The sequence below is a fragment of the Drosophila miranda genome, chromosome XL (genome assembly GCF_003369915.1).
Source record: "Drosophila miranda strain MSH22 chromosome XL, D.miranda_PacBio2.1, whole genome shotgun sequence".
NCBI lineage: Eukaryota > Metazoa > Arthropoda > Insecta > Diptera > Drosophilidae > Drosophila > Drosophila miranda.
In genome coordinates, this window is record NC_046673.1 from 20014850 (window position 1) to 20033952 (window position 19103).

Here is a 19103-nt window from a genome sequence, read left to right on the forward strand (position 1 = left end):
AATCCAATCAAATCAAATCGAGTAACCAAACAATATACATAATACACACATACACACCACTGCTGGCCAGGTTGAGGATGTCGTAGATCGATCGGTCTTGGGTCGAATCTACCATACATACTACCATACATGTGCATATATTTTGATATAAACCCAGAAGTAAGAGAGAACCCACAAAAATGAGGAAAACGAGGAGAAGGATATTTTTTATACTTGTACTACTATTGTCTTCACTTTGTATTTCGATTTCAAAACATTAAGAGACCTAAGTTAAGGCGCCGACAACTGATCCTTATCTGCATACATAGTATGTATTTGCATACACGTACACATATATTTACATACCTAAAAGCATGAAATTGGCTGACAATTTACTTAAACCTCTACCCATATATGCATACATATGTACATGCATATATGTATATATATAGTTGGATATATGTACATCCAATCTGATGCTAATTTCATGTCGCATGTCTTCGTTCCCCTTAGTTAAATGAGAATTATGTACACAAGAAACCCAACAACAAAAAAATGAAACTTTTTTTTAAAAAACCCCTTTGTATAACCAAAAGTGTCATAGAATTCATTTTGAGTGATTAATTTCCGAATTGATTTCATCATATTATACATATAAATAAATGCATAAACTACAGAGCTCTGTGTGTTTGAAATCTGGAAGGGCTTTGGGTTGAGATTCTATTCGAACCGCTCTGGAATCGTTTCGTCTGAAGTACTTGTTCTGTATCTGGAGTGGAATCTCTTTCTGGGAATATCGTTCTAGTGATATGTATACAGATTTCTTAAGCTTAAGCTCTGCCCGTCCTTTCTGTCCTGTCTGCATCCCGGTCGAGTCAAGGCAAGGTGGATCTCACCTGCAGGTATCTTCGGGGGAATATGGATCCATATCGCGTCGTCCGGTCGTTCCTGACCTCACTCTGAGCCCTCACCTTCTTGTTACTCTTTTAAAAATTAAAAGCCAACTTCTGTGGAAGGAAGATTGGATCGATTGCTCTCTTCTAGGCACTTCCGATAGAGCTATGTACATATAGGTGCATGCCTTGGCACTTAACAGGTCGCTCTGACGCTGCAATCCATGGTGACTACCCCAGGATCGTGGGGATTCAGACTGTCGATCTCATCTTTTGCGAGTACCTTAATGCTTTTCGAATCCCATTTACCATCCCTAAAAGATATTGCCAAATCTTTTACTTTGCTATACCCAAAAGATACTCAGCAAATTGTAGCTCCTACTATTCCCCAAAGAGAAGGGTATTCGGGGTATTCACGAGTATTTATTTGGGTGTAATTAGTGAACGGATCTCCGATACGATCGGATCATTCCCTTAGCTCACATCTGACTTTGGATCATTTCATCTCCCACGCCTGAAACACCATTGGATCCCCTTTGGATCACTTGAACATCACGTTGCTTTGCAGCAGTTGCAGGATTCGCTCCTCCGGTGCCGCCCATCTGCAGTAAGGATACTTGGAGGCGCAGTGAGATGGTCTGGGATCCCTGCCGGCCTCAATGGCCTCGCGAAGTGTGGACTGCTCCAGCCAGGTGAGGAGCCAGGTCCAGTTGGTGGCCGCATCCAGCACGTGGTCGATGTCGGAGGCCTGGCGCCTCCGCACCCTGTCGCTCGCCTTGAAGGTCAGCGTACAGAGGGACTTGAGCAGGCAGGCGGAGAGATCGACCTCGTTCTTGAAGTACGTTCGCTCCACTGTGCTGATCACACTCGGAAGGGTGCTTTCTGTCAAAGGGAAGGGGAGGGGGAAGGAGATTAATGCGGGGGAAAGTAATGCGAGCAAGGACGAGGAGGACCTACCCACTCGCTCGCCTGTTTCGTTGCGGTAAACGAGCTTGAAATTCTCGAACAACTCGAGGAAGCTCCGGTCCTTGTCCAAGAGACCGCGAGCCGTGGCATTGTGCCCCGCCTCGGATGTGGCCGGTGCTTCCTCCTCCGAAGACTTTGGCCTCCCACTCGAGGGGGGCTCATCCTCGGTGATGGCCTCCAGACCCATGCTGCGGATCAGGTGTCCAACGAGGAGTCCCCCGGCTGCCACGAGTCCGCAGCTGAGCACGGCCGCGGAATTGATGATGACCAGGGGCTGAAAGACGGAGGCCGAAGATGTACAATTCGAGGGAGAGGTAAGGTCAGGTCAGGTCAGGTCAGGACGGGACAGGAGTAAGCCTACCTTTGGTGGTGCATTGCGCTTCCGCTTGACGGGCACCTCCAGGAAGGGCACCAGGTAGTCCAGTCCCAAGGCAATGTTCTTGCCCACAGCGTCGAAGGAAATCAGCTTGAATCCGGGACTATGCTGATTGTGCGGACTGTGCGGATTGTGCGGATTATGCTGATTCTCCTTTGGGAGCCTCGAGTCCCGTCCATGTTCACTCGAGGCGGATCCCTTCGGCTCCTCTTCCGCTCCCGCCCCCACTCCCACTCCCACTTCCTCACTGGCAGCCCAGATCAGGGCACAGTTGGTCAGGAGAGCGCAGAGGATGTGCAGCAGCTTCATTGTTTCCGCTGGGCGCTCCGTTTGACTGCGAGGTTGGCAGGCATTTGGAATCCAATTCCCATATTTCGCATATTTTGAGCTGCAGCAGACCCGTGGGTGGCTCTGGTTCGGTGGATCACATGTGGGTGGGTTGTCTTGTGCTTGCTCTCGAGAGTGCCGCTTGGCTGCCTCTTGGCTGCGATAATTGGGCCTGCCCTCGGTCGAGCTCCCGATCTTCTGCTTGTCACACAAACTGCAGCAAAGTGCTTCTGTGACATAAGTAAGTGGAAGGCGCGAAAGCGATTAGCTGGAGAAAGAGTGGGCCCCACACCTCACCCGAAAGCGGAATTACGAGTCCGCTGCTACCTTCGCTAATTGGAAGAGAGGGAGAGATTTAAATGGCTCCAATTCTAGGCATTCCCATTACATAAGATCGAGAAATAGTTCCGAGCTGCAAGGCTAGTGTTTCATGATCGGGTAGCCGCTTTTATTGGCATATCACTGGCAAAAGCAAAAGCTAGCAACAATAAATAAATATAACTTAACAATACCATAAAAAAAATAGTTAAATAAACGGCCAATAGGATTGGGATACGAGTGCCTCAACCGTTGAAGTACTGCAGGACTTTTGGCAACGTCCGCGAGGTCCAGAGCGAGTAGCGGGGCTTCCCGAGAGAGGGCCGAGGAGGAGGCCATCTACATCTCGCGTAGGTGTGGGCACAGGTCCGACTGCCTCGTGCCGATTCGACGGCATGGCGAACCGCAGTGTCTTTGGTGATGGAATCCAGCCAGGGAGAACTGAGAGGACCAGAGAGAACCAGAGAGAAGCAGAGAGAACCAGTCAGGTATCAATGGAGAATGGGGAATGGGGTAATGGGGAACCGGCACTGGACGAATGAAGCCTACGAACCTGGCGACCACGTGGAGAGCCCGCGCATAGCTCGGGGAGACATTGTGCTGCAGGTACTGGCAGATGTAGCGCTGGGCACAGGCGGACACGTCCATGTTGTGCTCCTCCAGGTGGGACTCCACAGCGTCCGTTAGGCTGCGCACTGTCAGGGAGAACACGAACACGAGCACTTGAGACCTGCTTCTGGACTACGCCGCCCACGACTTGCCACACTTACTGCCTCTGGCGGTATCCGATCTGTAGCCGTATCCGTGTCCGTTGCCCAGCGACGTGATCACCAGCGGAGCCAGGAGAAGGCGCACCACGGCTGCAATGACAGCTCCCGCAGCCACCACAACCGCCGTGTTGAGCAGCGTTCCCGTGCGCAGGTTCAGGAGGTTCTGCACGGCGTCGCGGGCCAGGCCCATGCTGCGCTTCACCGGCACCTTCAGGAATGGCACGATGAACTCCAACTCGACGCTGACATCCTCGCCGCTGGCATGAAAGTGGAAGCCACGTCCCTCCCGGCCCACGCCAGGCAGGCCCATCCCCATGTCCATCTCCGCATCCATCTCCTCCGCGAAGGCCTCGTCCAAGTGTCGTCCTTGCTGGCGGGGCTCAAAGTCTCGGAAGCGCAGCAGCTTCGCACTCGCATTGCCGTAGAACTCTCCATTGACACTTTCTCCGCAGTAGCCCAGCAGCAGACCAGCAAAGACCGTCAACGAGCCCACCAAGTACAGTATCTGCACCAGCCACATTCCGTCAGCTCGTGTTGCCGTCGCAGCGGTTGGAAGGTGTATGATCGCAAGATCGCATGACGGCATGGTCGCATGGTCGTGGCTCCGGCACTCTGTCTGGGAATTACATGCCCGACGATCCGGCAATCAAGATATGATATTCATTTAATCCGAATATGAAGCGTACAAGAAAGGCGCGACTTTACCACTTCCGAGGGCTGGGGAGGGCTGGGAGGAAAAGAAGGAAAAGGAGATATGCGGCCTGCCTGACACACCGATTGATCGAATGATGAACAGCTAAGGACAACCCGAGAAACTAAACAGACTGCCAGAAATGACTCAACACGTACCCCCACGTACACGTGCTTCTGATGGAGCAGCGCCAACAGGCCGCAACGGAAGCCCAAGGGGTGGGGATGGGGGCTGGTGAAGGGGTAACTGGAGTAAAATCGACTTATTATTAGAAAGACATTTGCAGGCGACTATGGGCTGGAAAATTTGCATATTCTGCACAGTCAACTCTGGAGCACTTGGGGCCACACTCCACCTCCATTTCCACCTCCATTTCCACCTCCATCTCCAAGTTATGTCACCTCTGCCGCTGCCAGTGCGACAAAGGTTAGTTAAACAGGCTGCCGGCATTAGGCGTTAAGCAATGGCCCAACGGTACCCAATAATCGCGTCGCTGGATGGAGCACAGTCACTTATGGAGCTCCATTGCTGAGGCCAGATAAACAGATCGGAGCCTACCAGAGCGGCAAAGGTTGGACAAACAAACGGGGGATGTGTCTGCCCAACGGAGAGTGCCAATGGGAACACAGGGATCCCTTGAGCAGTTGATCAGGCCTGCGTATGAGGCAGACGATTCGGATCACAGGGTAGGATTCCTGAATTAAATTATCTGTTTATTTGGTATTCAGTATGCAATATTTAATAATTCTGCCCCTGGGACCATTTACAGGAGCTCAGTGAGGGACCATCACCGTCATCACCCAAAAACACATTCATTTATTTACACGAACACATGAGATCGATATTATAATATGTATATTCAAGTAAGGATGTGCAACAACATGAAGCACTAAATTAACATAGTGAGAGGAAGCGTGGCAGAAGCCATAAAAGCCATGGAAGCCATAGAAGCCATGGAAGCCATAGAAGCCATGGGTGACCAAAAGAGACTCTTATGTCAGCCTGAAGGCCATGTTGCTCTGTCTATAACCATTCAATTGGGGAACTATCCAGCCCTGGGATGGTGCAGATTTCGCCTCGTGCATCTCTCTGCTCTCGAGGATCGAAGGACCATAGCGACTCATAGCTTTCTCCATGACCTTTAGTGGGTAACATCGACAGATCTGACCAGATTAGAACGAATGGCTTCGGTACGCCTTTATGGGGGTAATAATGGGGCAATATACGTGTATTTAGGGGGAATGCCAGGGGAAAGAGCCGTCAGACGGTTGTCCACAGATCCTCTCCTCCTCCCGATACCACCATACGCACTGGAGCCTCCATAGCCTGCATGCCATGCCCATAGCAGAACTGCTCAAGGGATCCCTATGTTCCCATTGGCACACTCCGTTGGGCAGACACATCCCCCTTTTGTTTGTCCAACCTTTGCCGCTCTGGTAGGCTCCGATCTGTTTATCTGGCCTCAGCAATGGAGCTCCATAAGTGACTGTGCTCCATCCAGCTACGCGATTATTGGGTACCGTTGGGCCATTGCTTAACGCCTAATGCCGGCAGCCTGTTTAACTAACCTTTGTCGCACTGGCAGCGGCAGAGGTGACATAACTTGGAGATGGAGGTGGAAATGGAGGTGGAAATGGAGGTGGAGTGTGGCCCCAAGTGCTCCAGAGTTGACTGTGCAGAATATGCAAATTTTCCAGCCCATAGTCGCCTGCAAATGTCTTTCTAATAATAAGTCGATTTTACTCCAGTTACCCCTTCACCAGCCCCCATCCCCACCCCTTGGGCTTCCGTTGCGGCCTGTTGGCGCTGCTCCATCAGAAGCACGTGTACGTGGGGGTACGTGTTGAGTCATTTCTGGCAGTCTGTTTAGTTTCTCGGGTTGTCCTTAGCTGTTCATCATTCGATCAATCGGTGTGTCAGGCAGGCCGCATATCTCCTTTTCCTTCTTTTCCTCCCAGCCCTCCCCAGCCCTCGGAAGTGGTAAAGTCGCGCCTTTCTTGTACGCTTCATATTCGGATTAAATGAATATCATATCTTGATTGCCGGATCGTCGGGCATGTAATTCCCAGACAGAGTGCCGGAGCCACGACCATGCGACCATGCCGTCATGCGATCTTGCGATCATACACCTTCCAACCGCTGCGACGGCAACACGAGCTGACGGAATGTGGCTGGTGCAGATACTGTACTTGGTGGGCTCGTTGACGGTCTTTGCTGGTCTGCTGCTGGGCTACTGCGGAGAAAGTGTCAATGGAGAGTTCTACGGCAATGCGAGTGCGAAGCTGCTGCGCTTCCGAGACTTTGAGCCCCGCCAGCAAGGACGACACTTGGACGAGGCCTTCGCGGAGGAGATGGATGCGGAGATGGACATGGGGATGGGCCTGCCTGGCGTGGGCCGGGAGGGACGTGGCTTCCACTTTCATGCCAGCGGCGAGGATGTCAGCGTCGAGTTGGAGTTCATCGTGCCATTCCTGAAGGTGCCGGTGAAGCGCAGCATGGGCCTGGCCCGCGACGCCGTGCAGAACCTCCTGAACCTGCGCACGGGAACGCTGCTCAACACGGCGGTTGTGGTGGCTGCGGGAGCTGTCATTGCAGCCGTGGTGCGCCTTCTCCTGGCTCCGCTGGTGATCACGTCGCTGGGCAACGGACACGGATACGGCTACAGATCGGATACCGCCAGAGGCAGTAAGTGTGGCAAGTCGTGGGCGGCGTAGTCCAGAAGCAGGTCTCAAGTGCTCGTGTTCGTGTTCTCCCTGACAGTGCGCAGCCTAACGGACGCTGTGGAGTCCCACCTGGAGGAGCACAACATGGACGTGTCCGCCTGTGCCCAGCGCTACATCTGCCAGTACCTGCAGCACAATGTCTCCCCGAGCTATGCGCGGGCTCTCCACGTGGTCGCCAGGTTCGTAGGCTTCATTCGTCCAGTGCCGGTTCCCCATTACCCCATTCCCCATTCTCCATTGATACCTGACTGGTTCTCTCTGCTTCTCTCTGGTTCTCTCTGGTCCTCTCAGTTCTCCCTGGCTGGATTCCATCACCAAAGACACTGCGGTTCGCCACGCCATCGAAACGGCACGAGGCAGTCGGACCTGTGCCCACACCTACGCGAGATGTAGATGGCCTCCTCCTCGGCCCTCTCTCGGGAAGCCCCGCTACTCGCTCTGGACCTCGCGGACGTTGCCAAAAGTCCTGCAGTACTTCAACGGTTGAGGCACTCGTATCCCAATCCTATTGGCCGTTTATTTAACTATTTTTTTTATGGTATTGTTAAGTTATATTTATTTATTGTTGCTAGCTTTTGCTTTTGCCAGTGATATGCCAATAAAAGCGGCTACCCGATCATGAAACACTAGCCTTGCAGCTCGGAACTATTTCTCGATCTTATGTAATGGGAATGCCTAGAATTGGAGCCATTTAAATCTCTCCCTCTCTTCCAATTAGCGAAGGTAGCAGCGGACTCGTAATTCCGCTTTCGGGTGAGGTGTGGGGCCCACTCTTTCTCCAGCTAATCGCTTTCGCGCCTTCCACTTACTTATGTCACAGAAGCACTTTGCTGCAGTTTGTGTGACAAGCAGAAGATCGGGAGCTCGACCGAGGGCAGGCCCAATTATCGTAGCCAAGAGGCAGCCAAGCGGCACTCGCCGGAGCAAGCACAAGACAACCCACCCACATGTGATCCACCGAACCAGAGCCACCCACGGGTCTGCTGCAGCTCAAAATATGCGAAATATGGGAATTGGATTCCAAATGCCTGCCAACCTCGCAGTCGAACGGAGCGCCCAGCGGAAACAATGAAGCTGCTGCACATCCTCTGCGCTCTCCTGACCAACTGTGCCCTGATCTGGGCTGCCAGTGAGGAAGTGGGAGTGGGAGTGGGGGCGGGAGCGGAAGAGGAGCCGAAGGGATCCGCCTCGAGTGAACATGGACGGGACTCGAGGCTCCCAGAGCAGAATCAGCATAATCCGCATAGCCAGCATAATCCGCACAATCAGCATAGTCCCGGATTCAAGCTGATTTCCTTCGACGCTGTGGGCAAGAACATTGCCTTGGGACTGGACTACCTGGTGCCCTTCCTGGAGGTGCCCGTCAAGCGGAAGCGCAATGCACCACCAAAGGTAGGCTTACTCCTGTCCCGTCCTGACCTGACCTGACCTGACCTTACCTCTCCCTCGAATTGTACATCTTCGGCCTCCGTCTTTCAGCCCCTGGTCATCATCAATTCCGCGGCCGTGCTCAGCTGCGGACTCGTGGCAGCCGGGGGACTCCTCGTTGGACACCTGATCCGCAGCATGGGTCTGGAGGCCATCACCGAGGATGAGCCCCCCTCGAGTGGGAGGCCAAAGTCTTCGGAGGAGGAAGCACCGGCCATATCCGAGGCGGGGCACAATGCCACGGCTCGCGGTCTCTTGGACAAGGACCAGAGCTTCCTCGAGTTGTTCGAGAATTTCAAACTCGTTTACCGCAACGAAACAGGCGAGCGAGTGGGTAGGTCCTCCTCGTCCTTGCTCGCATTACTTTCCCCCGCATTAATCTCCTTCCCCCTCCCCTTCCCTTTGACAGAAAGCACCCTTCCGAGTGTGATCAGCACAGTGGAGCGAACGTACTTCAAGAACGAGGTCGATCTCTCCGCCTGCCTGCTCAAGTCCCTCTGTACGCTGACCTTCAAGGCGAGCGACAGGGTGCGGAGGAGCCAGGCCTCCGACATCGACCACGTGCTGGATGCGGCCACCAACTGGACCTGGCTCCTCACCTGGTTGGAGCAGTCCACTCTTCGCGAGGCCATTGAGGCCGGCAGGGATCCCAGACCATCTCACTGCGCCTCCAAGTATCCTTACTGCAAATGGGCGGCACCGGAGGAGCGAATCCTGCAACTGCTGCAAAACAACGTGATGTTCAAGTGATCCAAAGGGGATTCAGGCGTTGGAGATGAAATGATCCAAAGTCAGATGTGAGCTAAGGGAAAGATCCGATCGGATCGGAGATCCGTTCACTAATTACACCCTAATAAATACTCGTGAATATCCCGAATACCCATACCTTGTTGGGATTGTAAGAAAACGTTTCACGAGATGTGCTAGAAGAAAAATGTACATATATTCTATTATAATCGTATCGTTCTTAGAGTTTAGATAGAGTTGCAGGGCGTGGGAGCCACTCTTGAGACTCTCGCGACTATCGCGACTGAAATGAAACCCAACGATCGTGTCCATGACCACATGAGAGAGTGGCTGTCCAGGGCCTTCGATGCGAGTATACTCGTCTGTATTCAGAGCTCAGATCAATTGGCTACGCCTTGGCTGTCGCTGTAGCTGTCTGCCTCCGCAACAATGTCAATGTCATTGGCGAGTGGAAGCTGGGATTTGCATGCTTAGGAGATCATCAATCATTTGGATGTACTTATGGTCAACGATGATTGATGGACGGCTCCCAATGCCCCAGTAGTGCCTACTGGATAAGTCCCTAAATTGAGTTGCGATTTCTTGCTTGATTGATTTGCACAAGGTACGATTAGCTGCGCCTCTACTCCGCTCGTTCATTAAGATCGTTTCAATTACGAGATGGTATGGACTTAAGGCATGTGAACGAGCAAGAGCTTAAGTCGGAAAATGGCCTCAAATGGGTATTCCGCAAACTTATTAGAGATTATAGATTCTTATTCATTTTGTAACTCAATTTAGAGGAGCTCGAGCCTCATTCGAATTTCTTTGGAGTGGTATCCATGCATGATGTATCTCTTTATCTTTAGATACTTTGTCTGTCTGTCTGTCGTCAGTGGAATTGTTGTGGAGTGGAGATCATTATTATGTCAGGAAAAGCTTGATAGGCCGAACATCTGATCTAATGTGAGGGATAATGAGCCGTCTGACTGCTGGAGAAGCACACGCATTGATCTATAAAGCCCAACCCCAGGACCTCAACGATCTTTGGTAGGAGTAGCGGGATGAATCCAATAGTAGAGGGATCAAGTCTTGCCTACTGTCCATCTATATGTACGAGTATGTAGATTTGGTAGCCAGATCCTCTCCGATTGCAGATTAATCTGATTTTGGGAATGTCTTGTTAGTGTTGATCGCTTTCCAAGCGGATCAAATGCCATGTTTGACCTTTGCCTGTTATGAGAGAAGCTCTGTAGCTAATTCGATAATGGGACCGCACCCGCCCCCGCCCCCCGTCACCATCCATCCACATTCCCATCCAATTCTAAACGCCACACGCCATGAGCTCCGTTGCGACATCGCCGGCACGCATGCCGAGCCAGAATCAGATTCAGAATCAGCCCCAGAGGCAGAACACCCCAGTCCATTCTCCCTAATAATAGTACAGCCACAGATTGAAATCTCTCCCGTTCAGTGATACGTAGAGCTCCGACATGATTGGATCATTGCTGCTGGCTGTGGGCGCATTGGCGACGCTGGTGTATGGCTTTCTGGTGTGGAACTTTGGCCACTGGCGGGGAAGGGGCATCAAGGAGCCGAGGGCCCTGCCGCTGCTGGGATCCTTCCCCAACATGGTGTGGCCCCGCCAGCACTTTACCATGGACATGAGGGACCTGTACATGTGAGTGGGGCAACGAGACGAGAAGAGAAAGAGAGGGTGGATGATGCGTCTTTTGCTGCAGGAAATACCGGGAGACGGACAGCTACGTCGGCACCTTCCTGCTGCGCTCGCCGAAGCTGCTCCTGCTGGAGCCCCGCCTGGTGTACGAGGTGTTCGTCAGTGCGTTCCGGCACTTTGAGGACAACGATGCCGCCCGCATGGTGGACACCGGAAAGGACGTGCTCGTCTGCTGCAATCCGTTCGTGCTGGAGGGGAACGAGTGGCGCCAGCAGCGCGGGATCTTCTCGAGCCTCCTGACCAACGGCCGCATCCGCACCACCCACACGATCATGCAGCGCGTCTGCCGGGACCTGTGCGACTTCATTGCCAAGGAATCGATCAAGGGAGAGCCGCAGGACGGCATGGATGTGGGCTGGCCACTGGCTCTGCTGGCCTCTGGGTGAACTAATCTCCTCTCCCGTTCTTACAGCTCGGGCTGCGCTTCACCGGCGACAGCCTCTTCGACTGCGTTCTGGGCATCCAGGCGCGCTGCTTCAGCGACTCGCCGCTGCCCGTGATCCGGCACAACCGGGAGATGTCCAACGAGAATCCCGGCCTGGCCATCGCCGGCGCCCTCAACGGCCTCTTTCCCCGCCTGCCCCGCTGGCTGCGCCCCAAGATCTTTCCCCGCTCCTACGACCGCTTCTTCGGGGACCTCATCCGCCAGGCCTTCTGCCTGAGGCGGGGCCAGCACCAGGAGCGCAACGACTTCATCAACCACCTGCTGGCCCTGAAGCGGGAGCACGGCCTGACCGAACCGCAGCTCACCTCGCATGCCATGACCTTCATGTTCGACGGCCTGGACACCACCTCCTCGACCATCTCCCACTGTCTGTTGCTGGTAAGTGCTGCCAAGTGCTGCCAAGTGCTGCCAAGTGCTGCCAAGTGCTGCCAAGTGCTGCCAAGTGTTGGAGGGATAATAATTGGGGGATAATCATTCACAGCTGGGACGCTATCCGGAGTGCCAGCAGAGGCTGTACGAGGAGCTGGACAAGGCCAGTCCCTCGAAGGAGCTCCCCGACCTGGACGAGCTGAATGATCTGCCCTATCTGAGTGCCTGCTTCAATGGTGAGTGCCGAAGATCAGACCGATGACTACCCCCCCGATGACGTTCCCCTTTCCCCAGAGAGCCTGCGCATCTATCCAGCCGGAGGATGGGCCTCGAAGACCTGCACTGAACCGTACAAGCTGCATGGCAGCCACCACAGCCAGCCGCTGCAGATGCTGCCGGGCGACAACATCATGATACCCATCTACGGGCTCCATCACGATCCGCAGTTCTACCCGGAGCCGGAGGAGTTCCGGCCGGAACGCTTCCTGGACGGGGGCCTCAAGCGGTTCAAGCAGATGGGCGTCTTCCTGGGCTTCGGGAACGGGCCACGCCAGTGCGTGGGAATGCGTCTGGGCCTGGCCCAGGCAAAGGCCGCCCTGGCGGCCATAGTGCAGCGGTTCGAGGTGCGGGTCCATCCACGCACCGCCGACGGCCTTGAGCTGGATCCGTACATCTTTGTGGGATGCCACAGGGGCGGCATCTGGCTGGACTTTGTCGCCCGTCCGGTTTAGGTTTAGCTTTAAGGTTGGCTTGGCTTCGTCGTGTCGCTTAGATCAATAAAACAGAAATGGGTGGTATACTGAGCAATCATCTGTATTGTAAGTTATGGGCTCGACACCGAACTCGGTCACGGGTTTGTCTGTCTCCCTGTCTGTCTGTCTGTTTGGGTTTCGTTTTGGGTTTGAGCTCCAATTCATTGTGTGTGCGGACTTATGTCATCGGGCGATGAGAGATTGTCCCAACAGAGCCCATTCATCGGTGCAATCAATCGGTAGATGAGTCCGTTGCCACATGACGTTAGGGCCTAGATCCGGTTGGGTCTATTTGCATACTAAACGGGCTTGTGCGACCTTGATTCGTATAACATTAAGGGAATCAAAGAGAGTAATGTAATCTTGGGGCTTACTAAGTTGTTGACATTCATTAACCAAATTTAAATCCCCCTGAAGTATTCCTATCCCCGGAGAATGTCGTATCCCTTGCAGGAAATCCCTTTGAAATGATACATATATGGAAATCTTAAGCCCAAACTCTTACTTTCATAACTTCAAATGCCTTATAGACCTTCTAATTTGACTAATCAAGAAGGTACTCGTGTGTGGCATAGTCGAACGACTGAGTGTAGGCCGGGCCTTTCACTCAGAGTCTCAGAGCGGAAGCAGCGAATGGAAAGCGATTGAAAACCCACCAAGAGATGCCACAACGAAGGTCACAGACTGACACGCCTTTGGGGACCGGCTAATAACAGATCACAGATCAACGCGAACCCCAAAGCGGCCCCGGAGCAGCGCTCTCCCCCCGTCAGGTCGCCCAACTCTAGTCACAGTTTAACAACCAAATTATTTACATATATATAAATTTATTAGGTAAGAAATTCGATTCGTTGGAAGCTGTTGCGCTTATGCATGCAAATGACTCTGATTGCGATTGCGATGGGGATTGGGATTTGGATTGGAAATGCTCAGGGCTTGTGGCTTGTGGCTGGGAATCGAGAGAAACAAAATAATTTCAACAAAAATGCATGCGAAATGAGGCAGCGATGGCATTAACAATAAACGAAAACGAAAATATAAGCGGTTGATGATGAAATTAACAACTAATCAGTGCTAGAGCGGATCGACCTTGGTCTCCATTCCATTCCACCTTCGGGCCTGGACACCTTCGCACCTCACAGCCCCCTGGGTACCGGGAACAGGCGCAGGGTCTTGCCGAAGGATGAGGATGAGGATGAGGCTGATGTCTGGCGCACGATGCGTGTCCTGGGACGGGGTCCTCCGACCGGCGGCAGGTACCCATTGCTTCTGGGTGCCGCCTGAGGCGCCAGTCGAAGGCCACCGAAGGCTCCCGATGGCTGGGCATATGACTGCAGGTCATCGTAGATCTTCACCGTCTGCACGTGGCTCTCGGTGCCGCTGTGCGCATCCTGGGTGACCACCTTGACCACGTGATGATGCCCCTGGGGCTGCTCGTTGGTGGCCCCCAGGATCTTGATCGTCTTGACGCCAGCCTGGTCGATCGTCTCCAGTACCTTGAAGGTGCGCACCGAATGCGGCTTGACAATCTGCACGGTCCGCACTCGGGAGCTGCCGCGGTGGGGAGAGGGAGCGGGGGCCGCGGCCATGGCCACGTTCACGGCCACCTGGACATCCTTGGGCATGAACCTCTGCAGCGACTGCTGCGCCTTCAGGCTCAGAGTGGGGGCAGGTCCGACTGGCAGCAGTTTCTGGGTGACCACCTGGGGCCGGGGCCGGGGCTGCACCTGCACCTGCGACTGTGCCTGTGCCTGCACCACGCGATGGTAATGGTGGTGGAGGTGGTGCTGCTGACGAGGCAGGGCGTTGCTCACATAGGACATGGCCGGGGCATAGAAGCGGGGTCGCTTCGACTGCTCGCGGTACATGGGAGCCACCTCGAACACCTGCTGCTGCTGCTGCTGTTGGCGGTGCTGGTAATGCTGCTGGCGGACAGCCACTGGCTGAGCGTAGCGGGCGAATGGCTGCACCGTGTTCATGTAGCTCCTCAGCGAATGGATGTGCGTTATCTGGGTGGGAGCCGGCGCGGGCAGTGCAGGTGTCACTGGAGCACGAACAGCCACTGGGGGCAGGTAGCCAGGGGCGTTGTACTGCTGCTGCTGTTGCTGTTGCTGGTGGCCTCGGTAAGCGGTGGCTGTAGATGAGGCATGGACAATGGCAACTGGCGCTGGAGCTGCAGCTGGGGCTGGAGCCGGGACAGGAGCTGGAGCGGCAGCAATAGCCACTGGTGGCAAGTAGCCTTGAGCTGTGTACTGTTTCTGCTGCTGCTGCTGCTGCTGCTGTTGCGTGCGGTAAGTGGCTGTGGCGGACGATGTTGCACGGACAATGGCAACAGGCGTGGGAGCGTGAGCGGGAGCGGGAGCCGGTACAGGAGAAGGCAGTGGAATGGAAATGGCAACTGGAGCTGCAGCCTGCACAGAAACGGCGGCACCGGACGGTGGCAGGTAGCCGGGAGCAGTGTACTGTTGCTGCACCTGGTATCCTCCTGTCGCCAGCTGCTGCTGCTGCTGCGACTTTGGTCGGCCATAGATAATATCGGATCCCTGCTGCTGCGTGGATACCTGCAATTGAGATTGGACCACAATCTGTTTCTGCTGCTGCTGTTGTTGCTGCTGCTGTTGCACCTGCTGCAATTGTTGCTGCTGCAATTGTTGCTGCTGCTGTTGTTGCTGCTGCAGTTGTTGCTGCTGCTGCTGTTGCTGCTGTTGTTGCTGTTGCTGCTGCTGTTGCTGCTGCTGTTGCTGCTGCTGTTGCTGCTGTTGTTGCACTTGCTGCAATTGTTGCTGCTGCTGCTGTTGCAGTTGCAACTGCTGCTGCTGCTTGAGTAATTTCGTCTGGGTCTGCAGGCTGTGGAGCTCGGCAATGGCTGCCTCTGAATTCTCGGGCTTCACGAAGTCATAGCCGTCAGGCAGGGCCACGGGCTGGCTCGGGCCAACACTGGCCTGACTGGATGCAACAAACACTTGTTGCTGCTGTTGAGGCTGCTGCTGCTGCTGCTGCTGCTGCTGCTGCTGCTGCTGGTAGATGATGTTCGTCTGGGTCTGTGGCTGCTGCTGCTGAGGCTGGGGCTCATCGTATCCGGGTGGTAGATAGTCAGGAGCACGGTAGTCGCCTACAACTTGCTGAACGGGACCCACACTCTGGACCGGAGCCACTTGCTGAACTGGAGCAACATTCTGTACAGGAGCAACGGATTGGGACTGTATCAGCGATAGTGGTATCCTATCGGGATTCTCGAAGTCGTAGCCAGGTGGCAGGTATCCAGGTGCATTATATTCCTGTGCTGCTGCAGGTGCCTGTTGCTGCTGGACTTGCTGCTGCACTTGCTGCTGGACTTGCTGTTGCACTTGCTGCTGCACTTGCTGCTGCACTTGTTGCTGCACTTGCTGTTGCACTTGCTGTTGCACTTGCTGTTGCACTTGCTGTTGCACTTGCTGCTGCACTTGCTGCTGCACTTGCTGCTGCACTTGCTGCTGCACTTGCTGTTGCACTTGCTGCTGCACTTGTTGCTGCTGCTGAGGTGGCAGATAGGAGGGTGCACTGTAGTCAACTTGGCTGGAGGCAGTGCTGTGGGCCTGGATGGATGAGGTGGTGCCAGAGGTACCTACGACGCCGGATGGAGCTGTGCCGGTAGCAGGTGGTAGGTAGGCAGGAGCCCTATAGACCTGCTGCTGCTGCTGTTGCTGTTGCTGCTGCTGTTGCTGTTGCGGATAGGAGGCTGTGGGAGGCAGATAGTCGGGTGCCCGATAGTTTGTCACTGGGTTTGAAACTTCCTCGGCGGTGACAGGGGGCAGGTATCCTGGAGCCTCGTAGCTCTCTTGTGGGTACTGCTGCTGCTGTTGCTGCTGCTGTGGCTGGACAATGGGCGCGGACGATGTAGGGGGCAGATAGGGCTGGGCGCCAAAGACAGAGGAGGAAGACTGGGCCACAGCCTGGGGCTGCGTACGCTGGAAGTTATGCTGATAGCTTGAAGGGAAGGGTACGGAAAGGGAAGCAGGGGCTGGAACTGGAGCTGGAGCGGGGGCAGAGACAGAGACTGCCACGGGGGCAGCAGATGGAGCTACTGGGGCAGCCTGGGCATGCGATTGCAGGCCCAGATCGGCAAAGTTCAGGAAAGACACATCCAAGCTGTCGTCCAGAGGGGCCCCATTTTGGACCTGGGTCTGAGCCTGAGCCTGAGCTTGGACCTGAACCTGTCCCTGACGGACGGCCTGCTGCTGAATGTGTACCTCCTGGTGGGGCGGCAGATAGGCGTGGTTCTTGCCCTGATAGTGGTTGTGCACCTCAAAGATTTGGTAGCCGGAGTTGCCGTAATTGCTCTCCTGGAAGCCGCCCGTCTTGTAGTACTGCTCCTTGGTGATCAGCGGCTGCTGCTGCTGCTGCTGTTGCTGTTGCTGCTGCTGCCGGAGCTTGAGTGATATATCCGCTTGGGTTAATCCACAGGTCGCGCAGATGGCGAGCGCAAAGAAGGCGCCAAAGAACTTTACAGGAAACGAAACCAAAACGAAACGGAAAAAAAACGAAAACGGTTTTGAAACACAGCAAATAATCACAGAAAAAAAATATATACACATGTGTGTCTTGTATATATATGTATATGTATTGTATTGTATTGTATCGATCACTATATTGGGTCCTTAAACGTGTCACTGATTTCACTGGCAATCCTTATCATTTGGCACTTACATTCATCTTCACGTTGGTCGTGCTTAAGCCCTCGATGTCCAACCGTTCAATGATGGACCAGCCTGACCTGCGCACGCATTTTATACAGGGGCCACCCCGAAACGAGTCGCTGCTCATCTTCATTCACATCTTCATTGACATTCCCTTCCCTCCCCCACCCTTCCCCCGGCCATCTTCGATGTTCGATCTTCCATCATCTTTCGCTAATTCCCTCCTCGCCTTCGCATTACTCGAGTTTTCGGGGCTCGTTCGGTGATCGGCTCGTGTGCTCGGCGCTCGGATCGGCCTTTCATTAGTTAGGGTTCGCTGTCACTGCCGCTGCCTCTGCCGCTGCATGCGCAACAATCTATGGCCGCTGCGCTGCGGCCTCTCGTTCGCGTTAGCGCTAGAAATGCAGATTTTGAGACGAGACCGGACCGGACCGTACTCTCCGTCCAGGGCGGATGTAATTAATACGCCTTTTCCCAACAGGCATCTGGCGCATCAGTCATCTGTTCTCTCTCGCTCTTGAATAGGGACGGGACCTTGCATAACCCCCCCTGCCCGACAATTTCCTGCATTTCGATTTCACACGCACATTTTGCATCGTATCGTATGCCCCCTGATTGCGGTGCCGCGTTTCGTCTCGTCTCGTTTCGCAAATGTTTGATAAATATTTGCAAAACCAAAGAGAAGAAGAAATTTATTACAGCTGTCATTAGTATTCATTAGGGGTCAGGGGCCATAGCCATGAATTAAACATGCTTGATAAGCATGTCGCCTCATATCCCCATCTCCCCATCTCCGTCCCGGGGCTAGATACTTTTGGGGGCTTACACAGCTGGCGGGCAGGAAAACGTGTGCCGCCCCTGCCATCGATATGGATGTCTTTTCCAATGGCAATAGAAGACGATCGATACCGTTTACATAACTCGTATAGAGCTCTTTTCCTTGCAATCGAGCTGTTAAGTAATATTGCTTAATTTTAGATCATATTGTGCTTTCTTCCGTTGATTTTGGCTGTAAAATTCATTCGATACGTGATTAATGAATCACCGTGCAAACATGTGCTTCAAAAGAGGAATCACTTTGAGGGAATTAAAGCTTCTTAAAAGTCTTTTCGAAGCAATCTCCTATCAAAACGAACAACAGACACAAACAACAGAAAAGCATGCATTTCTAATCGAACCTGATTAATAGTTGTATAATCATCTTTATAGCGACATCTTTCCGCAGTAGGTTTTCCACAGAAACATATCTTATTTTCCCATGGCTTTCCCCCCGGCCAGCAGAGCCCGAGCCCATCAATTTGGGACAACCTTGACCCATCTCCAGTCAAATATTTTATGCATACTTGGCCGGCAAGCCAATGCATACATTTAAGCGATGATGTGTTAAGCGATGATGGCTAGCGAGTTGGCCAAGACAAAGGGTCCACTGAGATAGAGAGTGAAAGAGCGAGAGAGAGAGAGAACAACAAAGGCACGGCTCGGAACCCGGCCCAGACATGCAAATAATTGAATTGATTCGAATTGAATGGAATTGAAACGAATTCAATTGAATTTGAAATATTGGGCCCAATAGCAAAAGCAAAGCCAAAGGTGGAGTAAGGGTGTTGGATCCGATCAAACTAGTGAGTGTTAACTGATTAAATCAGCAATATTCGTATGTTTATTCAACATTTCGTTTATTTGTTTTACGATCTTATTACGTATTTCCCAACCCAACGATAGGGCGTTTCATCAGCACGGGTATTTCTGAAATCCGAAATCTGATATACATGTATGTTGTCCGGATTTGATAAATTGTGATCTAACGATCTAATCTTCCAACGACGACTAGAACTTCCAGGACCTATTCTGCCAGTGCAAGCCTCCCTATCCGGATCCCGAGCGCACCATCGAGGAGGAGGTAATTCCTATTGGATACTGAGGACT

At 53.3% G+C, this 19103-nt stretch overlaps 5 protein-coding genes across 5 annotated transcripts; 2 read left to right on the plus strand and 3 right to left on the minus strand.

The window, feature by feature from the left end:
- Positions 1-1283: 1283 nt before the first annotated feature.
- LOC117186015 lies at positions 1284-2526 on the minus strand. The gene is made up of 3 exons (XM_033386049.1): positions 2200-2526; positions 1830-2112; positions 1284-1754 (listed from the first exon to the last, which is right to left on the minus strand). Exons 1-3 carry the CDS (start codon positions 2521-2523, stop codon positions 1414-1416), a joined length of 948 nt encoding a protein of 315 aa, XP_033241940.1. The 5' UTR covers positions 2524-2526; the 3' UTR covers positions 1284-1413.
- Positions 2527-3418: 892 nt separating this feature from the next.
- LOC117187128 lies at positions 3419-4222 on the minus strand. The gene has a single exon (XM_033389148.1). The coding sequence runs from the start codon at positions 4213-4215 to the stop codon at positions 3601-3603; it is 615 nt and encodes a 204-aa protein (XP_033245039.1). The 5' UTR covers positions 4216-4222; the 3' UTR covers positions 3419-3600.
- Positions 4223-6412: 2190 nt separating this feature from the next.
- Positions 6413-9340, plus strand: LOC108152867. The gene is made up of 5 exons (XM_033396039.1): positions 6413-7005; positions 7081-7222; positions 7880-8435; positions 8523-8805; positions 8881-9340. The coding sequence occupies exons 1-5, from the start codon at positions 6420-6422 to the stop codon at positions 9219-9221; spliced, it is 1908 nt and encodes a 635-aa protein (XP_033251930.1). The 5' UTR covers positions 6413-6419; the 3' UTR covers positions 9222-9340.
- A 1300-nt stretch (positions 9341-10640) lies between these two features.
- LOC108165487 (probable cytochrome P450 28c1) lies at positions 10641-12556 on the plus strand. Its single transcript, XM_017301543.2, has 5 exons — positions 10641-10878; positions 10940-11285; positions 11348-11758; positions 11862-11985; positions 12044-12556. Exons 1-5 carry the CDS (start codon positions 10691-10693, stop codon positions 12478-12480), a joined length of 1506 nt encoding a protein of 501 aa, XP_017157032.1. The 5' UTR covers positions 10641-10690; the 3' UTR covers positions 12481-12556.
- Positions 12557-13357: 801 nt separating this feature from the next.
- On the minus strand, positions 13358-17304 carry LOC108152789 (putative uncharacterized protein DDB_G0271606). Its single transcript, XM_033396046.1, has 4 exons — positions 17188-17304; positions 15885-16982; positions 15270-15779; positions 13358-15155 (listed from the first exon to the last, which is right to left on the minus strand). Exons 1-4 carry the CDS (start codon positions 17302-17304, stop codon positions 13638-13640), a joined length of 3243 nt encoding a protein of 1080 aa, XP_033251937.1. The 3' UTR covers positions 13358-13637.
- Between the last annotated feature and the right edge of the window lie 1799 nt (positions 17305-19103).